Source organism: Gorilla gorilla, chromosome 12 (assembly GCF_029281585.2).
Source record: "Gorilla gorilla gorilla isolate KB3781 chromosome 12, NHGRI_mGorGor1-v2.1_pri, whole genome shotgun sequence".
In the NCBI taxonomy this organism is placed as follows: Eukaryota; Metazoa; Chordata; class Mammalia; order Primates; family Hominidae; genus Gorilla; species Gorilla gorilla.
In genome coordinates this window covers 52643571-52659882 of record NC_073236.2, presented here as the reverse complement: position 1 = coordinate 52659882, position 16312 = coordinate 52643571, and the positions used below count along the sequence as shown (strand labels likewise).

General features: G+C 46.1%; 1 protein-coding gene across 3 annotated transcripts in view; it reads left to right on the top strand.

The window, feature by feature from the left end:
• SMYD1 (SET and MYND domain containing 1) overlaps nucleotides 1-16312 on the top strand; it is a 45217-nt gene that overhangs the window by 14757 nt on the left and 14148 nt on the right. The window contains exons 2-6 of one of the 3 annotated variants that reach the window (XM_031008213.3): nucleotides 1805-1981; nucleotides 4940-5153; nucleotides 8093-8223; nucleotides 10598-10636; nucleotides 13679-13868. In XM_031008213.3, coding sequence (XP_030864073.1) covers nucleotides 1805-1981; nucleotides 4940-5153; nucleotides 8093-8223; nucleotides 10598-10636; nucleotides 13679-13868 — 751 coding nt within the window. The remainder of the gene's footprint in view (nucleotides 1-1804; nucleotides 1982-4939; nucleotides 5154-8092; nucleotides 8224-10597; nucleotides 10637-13678; nucleotides 13869-16312) is intronic. The other 2 variants (XM_055378224.2, XM_055378225.2) reach the window with 2 other exon arrangements.

Below are 16312 nucleotides of genomic sequence, written 5' to 3'. Positions count from 1 at the left end.
GCCATGCTGGGATCAGTGCTGGGATCAGGCTCAAAGGTCAGGCCTGGCCTTTGGGCTGGTCCTTGAGCCTGACCCCCTGGCACTGGCCAGCACATGTTGCTTGATTTCTCAGCTAAACCCACCCTCCTTCAGCTACAGGGATTTCTGTAGGTGTATCAGAGGCCACCAGAAAGGTGTGAGAATTCTAGAAACCATGTACAAAGAATTGTTTAAAGATCTGGGAGTATTTAACTTGGAGGAGAGAAATGAATGGGAAGCAAGGCAGTGGTCTTCAAATTCTTGAAGAACTGACCTGACCAGGCTTGTTCCATTGGGCAAGGACACAGAAGGCCAAATTAGGGTACAGGAGCAGATTTTCTGGAGAGGCAAATTCAAGCTTAATACAAGGAGGAAGTTTGCAACAATTAGGACTGGCCAACAATGAACTGACTGTTCTCAGAAACAGTGAACTCCTTTTCACTGTGGGAATTAGAATATTCATGGCCAGGGATAGACACAAAGGATTTCTGTGCTTGAATGTTCTGTGGAAGCTTCTCCCTCCAGGCTCTGGAATTCTGTGATTCTAAAAGCTCCTGTGTTCTTATACTTTTGAGATCCCTGTTTAGACTGTGGACATCTACTTGAGTTTACCCATCCACTTCCTTCCCGGGAGCTTAGCGCTCCTCTGCACATCACGGAACTGGTTTTCATTATTTCTTTGCTTCAGAGGTGGGGATTTCTCTTCCCCACATTGTGGGAGCATGAGGTTGAGGTCCAGAGATTCTGTACATCATACCAGATTTCCCTCACTCTGGATGTCAGGCTGTGTCCTGAAATACATTTCCTATGGAGCCTATGCCCTTTTCTGTTTGAACGATGGGTTTAACATGGGATACACGGGGCTTTCTAATGGGAACACTAAGAGGCTGGAAGCACCGGGTGGGGATCCTCATCTTCCCACACCTCTCTCCCTCACCCATCGAATGGGCATGCATTTTCCTCCTCATCACTTCCACCCTCGCTCTGAGCTGGGAGAATATGTCAATGACAGTGAAATCAGTAACCTTGTCATTCTTACTGTTGCAAAATGCACAAACTGTGACATATATCATAGTGTGTAGATATTCTTTTGCGTACAATACTGTGTTCTGAATAACACTAGTTCACCACACTGCATGTTCAATTGTTTCTCTAGTAATTTGTGGTATTCCCAGTGCCTAATACATTTAGGTCATCAATTTACCCTTCCTGAATTGAATTGAAGTGCTTATATGCAGAGGGTAAGAGTGTCCTTCACATGGGGGTCACTTAAAAATATTTGGTAGGCCAGGCGCGGTGGCTCATGCCTGTAATCCCAGCACTTTGGGAGGCTGAGGCTGGTGGATCACTTGTCAGGAGTTCGAGACCAGCCTGACCAACGTGGTGAAACCCCGTCTGTACTAAAAATACAAAAATTAGCTGGGTGTGGTGGCACATGCCTGTAATCCCAACTACTCAGGAGGCTGAGGCAGAAGAATCGCTTGAACCTGGGAGGCGGAGGTTGCAGTGAGCCGAGGTTGGAGTGAGCTGAGATCATGCCATTGCACTCCAGCATGGGCAACAAGAGTGAAACTCCGTCTCAAAAAAAAAATTTTGCTAAAGGAATTGTTATAGCTGGGAAGGGCCTTTGGAAGCTCAAACTCCTCATTTTGGAAGGTGGAAATCTGAAGTTTAGATAAATAAGGACCAGCCAGCTGAACCAGTACTGGAACACAGGTGTCCCACTGGCTGCATGGTGCCCTTTCCACTGTGCTCCCAATCATGTGTCTTCTCTCTCCATTTCCAGCCTTGTTAATTTTGTGTGCCACACCTGCTTCAAGAGGCAGGAGAAGCTCCATCGCTGTGGGCAGTGCAAGTTTGCCCATTACTGTGACCGCACCTGCCAGAAGGATGCTTGGCTGAACCACAAGAATGAATGTTCAGCCATCAAGAGATATGGGAAGGTGCCCAATGAGAACATCAGGTGAGAGCTGGGCCCCCTGGTGGTGCTTCGGATTTCCAAATGTCAGGCTGGAATGGCGGCAGTAACAGCATTCCCAGATCTAAGGAAGCCAAGCTGAGTGCAAGTCAGGAAACAGCCTCAAAGACTGGATATGGTCACTTCTCTTCACTCCCTTAAGGTCTAAGAGGGAGAACTGGCTGTTGACAGCAGTGATTCCAAACTGCAGTCACAGGCTGAAACTGGCTTGCAGATTCCTTCTGTAGGGCTCCCCAATGTTTGGTTTATTTAGGTATTTTGGATACAGGGTCTGCTCTGTTGCCCAGGTTGGAGTGGAGGGGCCCTGATCACAGCTCACTGCAGCCTTGACCTCCCAGGCTCAAGTGATCCTCCCACTTCAGCCTCTCGACTAGCTGAGACCACAGGCACACACCTCCACATCTGGCTAATTTTTATATTTTTTTAGAGATGGGGTTTTATCATGTTGCCCAGGGTAGCCTCGAACTCCTGAGCTCAAGCGATCCACCTGTTTCGGCCTCCCAAAGTGCTGGGATTACAGCCGTGAGCCACCATGCCCAGCCAAGGGGCAAGTATTTTTAAATTGATCCACCAATGTTTAAAAATTGGGAAATTTCACATTTTAAAATTAGGATTTCTGACTTCTCTTGAAAAAACAAAAAACAAAAAACTGAAGATCTGGCAAAATAGGCTAGAGCTGAGTAGTATCTGCCACCTTTGAAAAAATACAGAGCTTTCTAAGTCACAGCAGCACCACTGCTCCCTGTGGTCATACACATTACACCAGAGAGTGCATTTGAGTTTGCAACTAATGGCCTTTCCTGGTGGCCATCATCAGAATCTCAAGGCCTATAGCTCCAGCCCAAGAGATTCCCAATCCTGGAGGTTCCGCTGGGGTGGTGCTCGGTGCTGGGCTGCAGGGAGATGCTCAGGAAGCCAGCAATGCAGAGCAAAGGAGATGGAGATGGTGACTGGGAGCATTTTCACTGTGTGCATAGTGTGTGAAGTTAAGGCACAGAATGGAATTGTCATATCCTGATGATTTTTAGGAACCTGCAGGATGAAATAGCTCAGTCAACCTCTCCATGCCCCTTAGCTCCATCTATTGAAACACTACATATTCTTCAAGACCTGAAGTAAATGGCACCTCCTATGATAGTGACTGAGTTGAAATCTACCACCCATTGACCTCTATTCTCTGAGCTTCAAGACCCTTTCCTCGTTATTTGGAGGCAGCAGATCTTCCCTGTGCTGAGTCGTATTTTCCCCAGTGCTGCCCTGGGCTCCCTGTAAAGACACCTCAGTTTCCAGGCACCTGGAGTCCCATGCGGGGCATTTCTCCAGAAATAACTCAGTGACTCAAACAGGAGAAATCGGGAAGATGAAAAAGGTTTTGGAAACTGATGGTTGGTGATGGTTGCACAGCAGTATGAGTGTGCTTAATGCCACCAAACTGTATGCTTAAAAATGGTTAAAATGGTTCAAAAAGAGGTGGGGGGACAGAAGGGACCCTGAGGTGATGGCACTGTTTAGTATCTTGACTGTGTAGGTGGATACATGAAGCTACATAGGTGATAGCATTGTATATAATTAAACATACATACACATTCATGAGTGTAAGTAAAACGGAAGAAATCTGAATGATACAGGTGGGTTAATATTCTGGCTGTGATATTAGTTCTCTAAAATGTTACCATTGGAGAAAACTGGGCAAAATGTACAAGGGATCTCTTTGTATTGTTTTCCAACTGCCTGTGAAACTGCAATTATCTCAATTAAAATTTCAATTAAAAAAAATGAGGAGAGGGCCTGTGCTTTGCCCAGCAGGTCTCTCCTCAGGGACAGGATCTGTCCTGGACCACCATACCCTCCCCAGATGCCTGAAAAGTGTGCAGTCAGTGGGTGGCAGGAACATTAAAGTGTCCCTGGGTCATAAGCTTCATCACAGGCCACCTAATAGTTAACAAAGAGGTCTTCGGGGTGAAGTACACCCCTTTGTCTCATACTCAAGTCCCTGTGTCTCTATAGATCTCCTCCTGTCCCACCTGGCCTCCTCGTCTTCCCCCAGAGCCCCCCTCCAGCCAGGCCAGGCCCCTCCCTGCTTCCTGCACGTGGCATGCCCGTGGCTGCCTCGAGGCCTCCGCTCACACTGTTTCCCGGCCTAGATTGCCTTCTCCACTTTCTCACTCCCCAATCATTAAGAATACCAATACTTTCACACACAATGCAGACACCTATTACCTCACTTTGTCTTCTGAATACCTCTGGAGGTTAGCATAGCAGGGAATATTTTCCCTATTTTACAAGCCACCAGATAGATTCAGAGAGGTCAAGTGACTTGCCCAGGCTCACATAGTAAGAAGTGGAAACAGGTCATTAGACTCCTGATGCAGGGCTCATCCCAGTAGGCCACACTGTTGAGAGACCCAGGCTGCCGCACCTCTCTGTTTCCCCAGACCCCACGGAACCTGGCTTCTGCCCACACCTCCACCTTTATTTGGTCTCCATTTCTTGCTCCTCGTGCTCCAGCCACCTCTGCCTTCCTGCTGCTTCTCCATCATGCCAAGCTCATTCCTTCTTCAGGGCCTTTGTACTCACTGCCCTCTCCTGAAGTGCTCTTTCTCCAGTATCACAGAGCCAGCTCCTCCACCCCTTCCAATTCCAGCTCAAATGTGCCTCCTCTGTGACACTTCCCTGGAAGACCTTAGCTTCCCCACCCCAGTCACTCTCTATCATGCCACCCTGTATTATTTTTTCTGCATAGCACTTTCTATGTAAAATGTGCTTGTTTACTTACCTCTCCCCCACTATATGAAGCATCATGATAGAATAAATTCCATCCATCTAGTTTAAAAACGTATCTTGGGCCAAACATTGTGCCTGGCATGCATGAGACACCCAGTAAATGTGTGTTGAAGGAATGAATGCAGCTGTAGTGGCCTCCTGATGCTGCCCTTCCCACAGGCTGGCCGCGCGCATCATGTGGCGGGTGGAGAGAGAAGGCACCGGGCTCACGGAGGGCTGCCTGGTGTCCGTGGACGACTTGCAGAACCACGTGGAGCACTTTGGGGAGGAGGAGCAGAAGGACCTGCGGGTGGACGTGGACACATTCTTGCAGTACTGGCCGCCGCAGAGCCAGCAGTTCAGCATGCAGTACATCTCGCACATCTTCGGAGTGGTAGGCCCCCTGCGTCCCTTCTCCACCCTCCCTGTCTGTCTCCTCTTTCCTTCCCTCCCCCCGCTTGGGGAGGGTGGGGCTTCTCAGAAGTGAACTAAGAGGCAGAAGCCCTGTCCGCCCTGGACCCTGATTTCTATTTCCATAAAGGTCTCATCTAGCCCAGGCAGCCAGAGGCGCTGGAGAAACCGCCTTCTGTTTACCGCATGTAGCAGAAACATCTACTGCCCCTTCCATTTCTGAGCCCAGGGACAGGCCTCCAAATGACCCAACTAATAAAATCCAGAGATTCTAGAGTATGATTCCTTATCAAGGAGGGGCCATGGTGACAGCTGGGATGGTCCAACTAAGAAGTTTCCAGAAACTGTCAGGCCAGAGTTGGGAGGGGAGGCCAAGAGGACTGAAGGAGGACAGGAGTTTGAAGTGAAGACCCCTCATCCTGGACTCTGTCTTCTGGCCTTGTTTACTATGAGGCCATTCCTGCTGTATCTGAATTGGCATCCCACATACAAATTTTACTTATTTATCCATCTCTGGATGGTAGATTTGGATGGTAATTTATCCTCTTACTTATCTGCACTTTTTACATTTTTTTCCTCTCCACGTTGAAAATAAAGACCCCCAATCACTATCCCTTCCTGCCCACCAGTCCCTTTGGAAACCTTTTTCCAGGTCTGCCAGGCAGGATTGATGTGGAGCCTGGAGCAGTGGGGGATGTGAGCCAGAGAGAGGGGAGTCAGGGTTTTGGGGTGGGAGCAACCAAGCCAGATGAGGCCGTAAGAGTCCGGGAAGTGGGGGCGAGAACCCGGTGGATGAGGAGGCTCAGGTCCTGGCTGTGGGGATGGATGTGTTCCATCTGGTAGGCCAGGACCTTTATGTGGTGAAGGTGAGCAGGCTGAGGACGGAGGAGGACAAACATCACACTGACATCTTTCGAGTCTTCACCATATTGGGGGGCAAAGGGAGAGAGATTGATTGAGTCTAAGGATTTGGCTCACGCAATGGTGGAGGCTTGGTAAATCCAAAATCTGCAAGGTAGGCCATCAGGCTGGAGATCAGGGAAGAGTTGCAGTTCAAGTCCGGAGGCATTCTGCTGGCAGAACTCCTTGCTCAGGGGAGATCAGTCTTTATTCTATTCAGGTCTTCAACTGATTAGATGAGGCCCACCCACATTCTAGCAGGCACTCTGCTTTACTCAAACTCCACCAATTTAAATGTGAATCTCATCCAAAAACACCTTCACAGAAGCATACATTATAGTATTTGACCAAATATCTGGGCACCATTGACCAGCCATGTGGGCACACAAAATTAACCACCACAGCTTCCCATGTATTATTTTACACAATCTTTACAACACAAGGTAAGGTCCATGCTTTCAGCATTTCTATTTTATAGAACAGAAAACCTAGGCCCAGAGGGGTTACATGACCTCCAAAAGCCACATGGTTAGGCTTGTGCCCAGGGAAAGTCTAGAAGCAGTCTGTATTTTCAGGAGCCAGAGCTTCTACCTCTTATTTTTTTTTTTTTTTTTTTTTTTTGAGATGAGGGTCTTACTCTGTAACTCAGGCTGGAGTGCAGTGGTGCAATCATGGTTCATTGCAAACTCCATCTTCCAGGCTCAAGTGATCCTCCTGCCTCCCAAGTAGCTGGGACCACAGATGCATACCACTATGCCTGGTTAATTTTTGCATTTTTTTTTATAGAAGCAGGGTTTCACCATATTGCCCAGGCTGATCTCAAACTCCTGAGCTCAAGTGATCTGCCCATCTCTGCCTTCCAAAGTGCTGGGATTACAGGCGTAAGCCACCATGCCCGGCCTAAGCTTTTACTTTTACCTGTTATGTTCTATAGCCTTGGGGTGAATTGGTGTGTTGAGTAATCTTCGGCATCCCTGATAGGTCTGGGGACTAGGGCTAGAGGTCATATAATTACCAAAGGTTAGAGCTGAAAAGATCCTTGGAGCTTATCTCGTCCAATTTATTCAACCTATAGATGGGAAAACCAGGGCTCAGAGAAGAAAGAAGTTTGCTCCAAGTAGTACAGCTTGTTAGTGGTACTCAGAGGCTTAACATCATGAACTTACTAAATGTCTGATGAGAATAAATGGAGAAAGTGACACTCCTCCATATCTATGACAAATATCCATGTGAGGGCATAAATGTCTACTGGGTTTCTGTTATGTACAGCATGTATTCATAGATGTATTTATAGATGAAGTGGAAATTTGCATGCAGTTACTAATGTATTCTACGTTATATTTATTCTTATGTATTTTTCCTACTGTGAGAGCAGATATTTGGTGTCTGTTTCTGTAAAGAAAAATTTATTTTTAAGGAAAAGAAAATCACTTGGATGCCACATCAGTAGTAACCAACTTGATTTGCCTTGAATCTCAGAGATAAGTGTTAAATATGGCACTCATCAGATTTAACAACTGTGAGCAGGGAATATAAAACTATGCACCAGATACAAAATAATCAAAAGAGATGTCAATTTTTTTTTTATGAACAGCTACAGGAGTTTAAACTGAGTAGGCAGAGGAAACAGGGGAAGGAAAAGCTCACTCACACACACACGCCCAAGCGCACACAAAGCAGGGTACAGAGAGAAAAACCAAGACAGAGACTGAGGAATACTCATGTAAGATCCAGATACAGAAAAAGGAAAACATTTCCACCTTTGGCTCTTTTAGAATACAGCCACAAAAAACTTTCAAGGTAGGGTTGCATTTTTGCAGGTATGGGACTGTTCCATGGCCCTAATCTTGTGTGTCATTTGGAGTCACGCAGAGAACAGGAGACTAATTGTTCTGTGTCCAGACTCCCTAAGCATCTCCAGGGTGAGACTGGGTCTTCTGTTTTTTAAAACTCCTTTCAACAGCTAGGATGTTGTTCTGTCCATGTCTGTCGACTGACTCTTTCATCTTTTCCCCTGGGTAGATTAACTGCAACGGTTTTACTCTCAGTGATCAGAGAGGCCTGCAGGCCGTGGGCGTAGGCATCTTCCCCAACCTGGGCCTGGTGAACCATGACTGTTGGCCCAACTGTACTGTCATATTTAACAATGGCAAGTGAGTATGTCTTTATCTGGGGGTGTGTGTGAAGGGGATGGGGAGACCTATGGTGTTTTCTCCACTTGACTTAAGCCAAAGTCAACCTGCTAAACCTGAACTAGCATAAATTTTAAATGTATAGCACATAGAAATCTCATTCCAGAATAATTGTGAATGAGAGAAAGGCATCATGGAGGATATCAAAGAATTCAACCTGGGTCATTTCTGAATGTGTATGTTTCTTGGGGCTGCCTGGACAGGTTAGATAAACCTTTAACTACTATTTTAAAACTTGAAGCCTAGGATTATCTGTCTAGAGGTCATTTAGTCAAGGTCTCAGCAGGAATCAGGAGGCACACTCAAAAGGGTTTACCCAAATAGAATTGAATGAAGGGACAATTTACAGAAGTGTGGGCAGGGTTTAAGATACTAACAAGGGGCAGGGCCTGGTGGCTCATGCCTGTAATCCCAGCTCTTTGGGAGCCCGAGGAGGGGCGGATCACTTGAGGTCAGGAGTTTGAGATCAGCGTGGACAACACAGTGATACCCCCGTATCTATAAAAAATAAATAAATACATAAATAAATACATTAGCCGGTCATGGTGGTGTGTGCCTGCAGTCCCAGCTACTCATGAGGATGAGGCAGGAGGATCACTTGACCTCAGGAGGTTGAGGCTGCAGTGAACTATAATCATGCCACTGCACTCCAGCTTGGGTGACAAAGTGAGACCTTGTCTCTAAAACCGAACCAAACAAAACAAAACAATATAACAACAAAAAGAAACTAACAGGAATGGTGAGGTGCCCAGGGACTAGCAACACATGAAACCATCACCACCTCTAGGCCTGGAAGGGCAGGTGAAGGAAGCACTGTTTCTGCAGCTAGTGAGAGCTGGACCCGGGATAGAGGGCCCCCAACAGCTCAGCTGTGGCTTACAACTGTGTCTAGAGAAACCAGCCAGCTGGCACCATGGCTCAGAAAAGAGGAAGCCAATGGACTAGATAGTCCAACCCCTCATTCCCCCAACCTTCTGCTCTCCTACCATTGGCCAAACCCCAACCAGAAGCCAGACCACAAAGAAACCTAGGTGACGCACCCCTCAGAGGTCAGCCCCCTTTTCTGAGACAGCACAGATGAGGGGGGACATAAGGGCACATGATGGATTTGGGGGTGGGGTACAAATGGAGAAGAATCAGCAGATGGAGTGAGCTCCTGGTGGTCCATGGCTCAGGATGGGGAGATGTAGGGGAATGAGGCCCGAGCAATATTAATTGCTTTTGCTCTTAGAGATGAGCTTTTATGACAGATACAAGCTGACTTTGAGCCATCAACAATGAGCAAGTTTCCCCCAAAAACTTCCTAGAAGCCAGACAATGGTGTCTGGTTCTCAGCTGAGAATCGGGCCTAAGCTTCAATATGCCAAGTACCCTGATTTCTCTTTTCCTTCCTATTTCTGAAACCAGGCTCTTAAGTAATTGAGAAAGTCACTCAGGATGGGAAAGTTTATTTTGGACTCAGATGATAATCTTTTCTCAGCATTTGTGTTTCCTTTCTGAAGCCTTTTGGGGTCACTGGCCTGGATCTCATGGAATCCTCCCTAGAGGGGCTGTTGACTGAGCTTGACCTGGTTGGCAGAGAGGATCAAATTCAGCCATGTATGGGCCTGGGCCTTCTAGATGGCCCTCTTCTAAGTGGTGGTGACCCAAGGCTCCTCTTGTCATTGGGTGTAACAACCACAGGAATCTAGGAACTCTTTCTTCTGTGTCTGCTCTGGCTTCCTTGCATCTACTAATTTCTAGCAGCCACATTTTATCCAGGCTTCTTGGCTTTTGTGCAAGAGAAGGTGACTTTGCATTTCCTGTCTAGCCACCTGCCATAGTGGAAAGAACCCTAGACATGGGGTTAGGGGCCCAATTTGAACCCCAACAATTTTTACATACTATCTCTGTGACCTAACCAGCCTCCATGTGCACCTCAAACTCTTTCCAAGACAGACATCCAAAGAGGCAATGTTTATTCACCCAGGATGCTTAATAGAATGATAATAACAACATTGTGCATGTTTTTTCAGCACTCTGCTTTTAAGTGCATTGTCTCATGACAGTCTCATTACAGGTGAGAACACCGAAACACAGGGAAGGGAAGGAACTTGTTCAGGTCGGGGCTGAGTACCTTTGCATCCAGAATGTCTTGATCCAAATTCAGTGCACTTTCCACTATACCAGGCTGTGTCTTGTCCAGTGAGTCCAGCTAGAAAGGGCTAGGATAAAGGTTGTTGTGATGGCCAAAGCTTTGATACTGTGACCCAGAATGCTGTACACCCTTGCACTGGATCACACCTGATCAGCCAATGATAATGATTTCCATATGGGTGTCTGTTTTGTCTTTCAGTCATGAGGCAGTGAAATCCATGTTTCATACCCAGATGAGGTGGGTCAGTCCTTTCAAGCATCCCTGCTCCTCTGACCCATCTCCCTCACTTACCTGGTTTGCTGGGACCACCCATTCCCGAGACTTCTTGGCTGCCATCTGTCCATAACGTCCTTCTGCATCCCAGTGTCTCATCTTTTTAATGCATTTAAATTAACCATTTTTTCCTTACCCACATACCACCTGCCTTGCCTTTGCTTTATTTTGCCTCCTTTCTTCCTCCCTTTCGTGCCTCACTTCCACTGCTCTTCCAACCTTGAAGCATGAACCCTTGTAGTCCACATCGTCTTAGCAAAAGCCTATCTTGTCTCCCTAAACCTTGCTTACCATGAGATGGGGACTGTGACTGACCTACTAAAGGACTGTCTGTTTATAAGCCCCAACTTCTCACCCAGACTGGGCTCCAAAAAATAGCATCTATAACTGATATTTTTAATAAATATTTATTCCTAGTATTCTGCTTACTGCTTCTGACCAACTATGAATTAGTAGTTTAGGTTAAATTTTACTTTTCTTAATGACAACCAAATGGCCCCAGATGGGTCTTTTCCTCAGGGTGGGGTTGACAGCTCTTGAAATAGTCTTTGGATTAAGAATAAAATGCTGTGTGGGAGTTTGGGCTTTGGGGATGCTGGGGTAGAAGTGGTTGGTGCACTTGAGTCTGTGTTGGTGTGCACTGCACGTGAATTTGGATGATTCACGTCATCTCTTGGACTTGGGTTCCACATCTGTAGAGAAAGGTCAAGAGGAGAGTGCTCTAGGGACCTTCCTAGTTCTAAGTCTCTGTAGCTCTGAGCTCTGTCCCTAACCTCTGTGAGAAATACTTAAATAGGCTGCCTACTTGTGGCTCAATTAGCTGAACTATAGAATTGCAGTGTTTGAGGTAGAAGGGGTCTGGGGTCCAGGGTGGGGATGAAGCTTGTCCAAGAAAGCTGGTTGGAGGGAGAGCCAGGGCTGAAACCCTCATCTCCTGCCTCCTGCAGTGCTTATTTCAGGCTGGTCTCCATTCCCCTCCCCCAATCTCCAGTTTCAAGTAAGGTAAAATGAGGCATACATATATGCATCTTTTCATACTTAAGTGACATTAAGTTAATTTGGTTTTGAAAAATTTCTAATACCATTGAAATAATCAGACACCCTGAGACCGTGAAAGAATTGGCACAATCATGATGGGAAGTAAAATTACTGGAAATTCCAGCCCAATTGGCCACTGATTCACTGTTGAATTAGAATATGTCACTATGGTGAGCTGCCTCTGTAAAAGGGACTCGTGGGGGCAGAATTGGTTATTTACCCAACAGAGTTAAACACCAGAGATCCATACTCTATCCTGGCCCAGGAGTTTCTCACATAGAATTATTAAGGATGTTAGTAGAGTCCTAAAAATCAAGGGCTTTGATGCATCTTAATTCCCATGCATTGAACACCCGGGAAGCAGCCTGAAAGCAACCAGGCAAGACTACTATGTTGAGGACAATCGTGAATGGTATGAAGTACCATTCATGATGGTATGAAGTTCTAATCCTGGCTCTGTCCCGAAAGTGTTGTGGGACCTATCCCTCTTGTGTCACTATCCTCATTTGTGAAATGAGTGTCCCTGCAGCTCAGACATAGGATTCTAAGCAGAACTGTGAGCAGAATCACCCGGCCTTCCTCTCCTACTGGCCTTTCATCACTATAGTAACTGCTGCTGCTGAAAATTGGGGTAAGGAACAAAGGAAAGGAGGGACAAATGGTGAGCAGGCACTTCAGTTTTGCAGGCTCCACAGGAGTTGTTTTTACACATATTATCACATTAATAGGCATGTCAGCGTATCTCACTTTGGGAGAAGGATTTTTATCCATAAGTGGTCACCTCAGATGCCTGGATATGAACGTCACTACCATTCAGCAGTTGCTCCCTTGACTGTCACCTCAGACCACAGGGAAGGGGCTGCCTTTGACTGGGACTCTTCTCAGGTGCTGGAGTCTTGCCCTTGCTTTTGCATGCTGTCCGACTGAGCCTTTCTGGAAGGTAAAAGAAATGACCACGGATCTCTGTGCAGATGCTCTCCCCAGCCCTCTGCATCCTGCCACTTCCTCTCTGGATGATGGCTTCCTACTAGGCAGGGAGGTCCCAGGATTCTGGGGAGATACAGGAGCATGGTTTAGGACCCAGCTTGCAGGGCCCACCACTTGTTTTCTGTAGCTGTCTGGCCTTGTGGTGGAGGATACATGGCTGAGAGGTCCATGGACTGACCTCCACCTGTTTGGCTCAGCTGGATGTCAGTTCTGCAGTGGGTTTTTACCTTCAACATCTTCAGTACCTATCATATTAGGTAAGGTGGGTAGTGCTGTAGCTAATTGAGGGTCAGGTCTAGGCTGGAAGGGAACTGAAATGCCATCTGCCCTTGCTAACTACCTTCAACCAGTAAGCCACATCTCCCAATAAACAGCAAAGTGAACAATGCAGTAAGCTAACAGAGCCAGCCTTTGTTTATTTGCCTTCAGTGATCTCCAGTGGGCTAAGTCTCCTTAGGTAATTTGGCCTGAACCATTGGACTGAAGGTTAAGAGGTGACTTCAAGTTAGACACAGAATGGGCCAAGGTTGTGGGTAACCGAATGTGTATGTTTCTGAGAGAGTAGTCCCCAAACTAACCAGAAAATATTTTTAGGTTTTTTCTTGTTTGGAGTTTTTGCCTTATTATTTCTCCCTTCCTTTGTTACAGACAATCAGTAGCTAAAAGTAAAGGGAGGCTTACGGGCACGGACATTCTGTCTGGTTTTATGACCAAGCCCAGCTCTCTACTAGGAGTCTATTTGAGCTGATTCCACAGTAGTTAACTGAATGGAATGGATCAGACTGTTCTAAGGAATAGAGTAGAATTATCCAGAAAATCATCCTTTAGGTCACATTTCTCCTTTTGTGGGGTCAATGGGAGTTTCTGAGTGTCAGTGAAAGTCATTGTCTTTGAGACCCAACTCCATGAAGCCTTGGAGAGCACAGATCCCATTCCAGTAGGCCTGGATTCGATTCACCTTTTCCTTTCACCCTGCTTCAGAATTGAGCTCCGGGCCCTGGGCAAGATCTCAGAAGGAGAGGAGCTGACAGTGTCCTACATCGACTTCCTCAACGTTAGTGAAGAACGCAAGAGGCAGCTGAAGAAGCAGTACTACTTTGACTGCACATGTGAACACTGCCAGAAAAAACTGAAGGATGACCTCTTCCTGGGGGTGAAAGACAACCCCAAGGTACACACAGCCCTGCTGCTGAGGTGTTTGTGTCTGTCTTCTCCAGGAGCCAGTCACAGGTGGTTTCACAGCTAATCCGTGTGCCCTGCCCATGAGCTTCCTAGGGAGCAACTGTCACCCTGGGGAGGAGGCAGGGCATGAGAGCAGAGCACCGCAGGTAGGTCCCAGCTAGGTCCTGGCACTGCCACTTGCCAGGTGTTTGAGTTTGGGGAAGTCACCCAGTTTTCTCAACAGTAAAATAGGAATGATGGCCCCACTGCAAGAGGTTGTTATAGAGATTAAAGAAGATGATGTGTGTAAAAGGAGTGGCATACGGAGTAGACACTGGAAATTTTGGTTCCTCCTCTTACTCCTTTATGAGTTGAGCGATGTTGAGAATTTAAGGTGTTCAAATCAGATGGGCAAAGAGATTTATCATCTGGTTATCAAAAAGATATTCCTAGTCCCATGGGGATGGGCAGTGTGGAGATAGGGCTAGGTTTAGATTGGTCAACATCCTGAACTCCTGGGTAGCTGTTGCCAGTTGATGGTGAGTCTGTTGAGCAACAGAGGAAGGCTTGCTGAGGGGAGGTCAGGAACCCAGCTGAGCTGGGAGAGAGAGCTGAGCTGCCAGGTGTCAGAGTAGCCAGTTAAAGCAACAGAGCAGAAATGAGAGTGAAGTATTTAATCACTTACTGCAATAGTGTAAGCAAGAAGCTAAAACCGAAGAAAGCACTGACTCCTCTTGTCCATTTCCTCCAGTGAAGCTGTGCTCAGGGGGAGGATGAGGGGGATCAGCACAGGCATGGAGGCGTCTCACATGACATTCTCTTTTATAAGGACGCTAGTCATATTGGGTTAGGAGCCCACTCTACTCCAGTATGATCTCACCTTAACTAATTACATCTGCAGTGACCCTATTGCCAAGTAAGATTTCATTTTGAGGTAGCTTCTGGGGCTAGACTTCAACATATGAATTTTGGGAGGATACAATTTAACCCCTAACACTGTGTGTGCTACCATTTATGAACATTAAAAGGCACACACACACACACATGCACACCCATGTGCATGCAAGCATACTCGGTTTCCATACAGACAGAAGTAGGAGGACCAGCGATGCCTGGGGTGAAGAGATTGACAGTCACCCCTCCCAGGCAGAGACAAAGCAGTTGGGGGTCCAAGGATTTATGTTTTCTATAGGAACAACCTCTTTTCAGAGAATCAAAGGTGTGTATTCTAGGACATGTATATTGGATGCATGTGAGAGGCACTGAGCACTGCATCACGGGTGCTACAGAAAAGAATTTGTTATTGCACTCACCCTCACCCCGACCTTTCAGAACCTGCAGATAACATGTCTTATCTGTGAGCCAGTCAGCCTTCCCTCCTGGAGACTGGCCCTGAGTATTTGTTTCATAACTTGCTTCCACACTACTTAATTTATTTATTTTTATTAAGAGGCCAGACCCTCTTTTCTCTATTCTAAAATAAAACAACCATGTGATCATTTCTTTAGATTTTTTGATGTTTACCTGGCAGTTTCAATAGTTCAGTAGGCTATGTGTGGCCTTTAGTTCCCATCCCTTCACTTTAGATATGCTGTTACCAGCTGGTGACAAGACACACACGTCTCCAGTATGAATTGCAGAGTTGGCATTTCTCTTGATATAAAAGATTGATGATTTCTGCTTGAACCTACCTGAATTCAAGGCAAAAGCTTTCTATTATATTTTATATCAAATTGAGTTTCTCTATTAAAACAACTCAGAATAAAAATAACTCACCTATACCAACTGAGCAGAAAAAAAATGAGTATATCTTTTTAAAAGCAAATGCTTCCTCAGGCATTAAAAAAAGGCCATCATAATGTAGTAGGAAGAATACTGGAAGAAGAATTATGAGGCCTGTGTACTAGTACTGGCTATGACTCTAAACATCTGAGCTTGGCCAAGTCTCTTCCTTCTGGGCCTCAGTTTCCTCATCTGTAAAATGGGGAGTTGGACTAACTTATTAACCATTTCCTCAAGCTGGACTATCTACAATGTCATCACGATCATTTCCTTTCTTTTCCCTATAATGCTGTACCCCACCCTGATAAGCCTCCATCAGTACACCAGCCTCAAACCTTCAATTGCCATCAAAATCTTTCCTAGCTCCTTAATATATGCGTATGTAAACCTATGTAGAAATAAAAACCAAATATTTTTAAAACGGGAAAATAATAGCAAAACTTATGACATTTTTCCTCAGTTGTGTCTCTGGACTGTCTTTGTTTAGGCTGCTTAGGTTTTCTTTTATAATCATTCTTTTTTAAAATTTATTTTATTTTTATTTATTTTTGAGACGAGGTTTCACTCTGTCACCCAGGCTGGAGTGCAGTGGTGTGATCTCAGCTCACTGCAGCCTCGACTTTCTGGGCTCCAGCGATTCTCCTGCCTTAGGCTCCTGAGTAGCTGGGACCA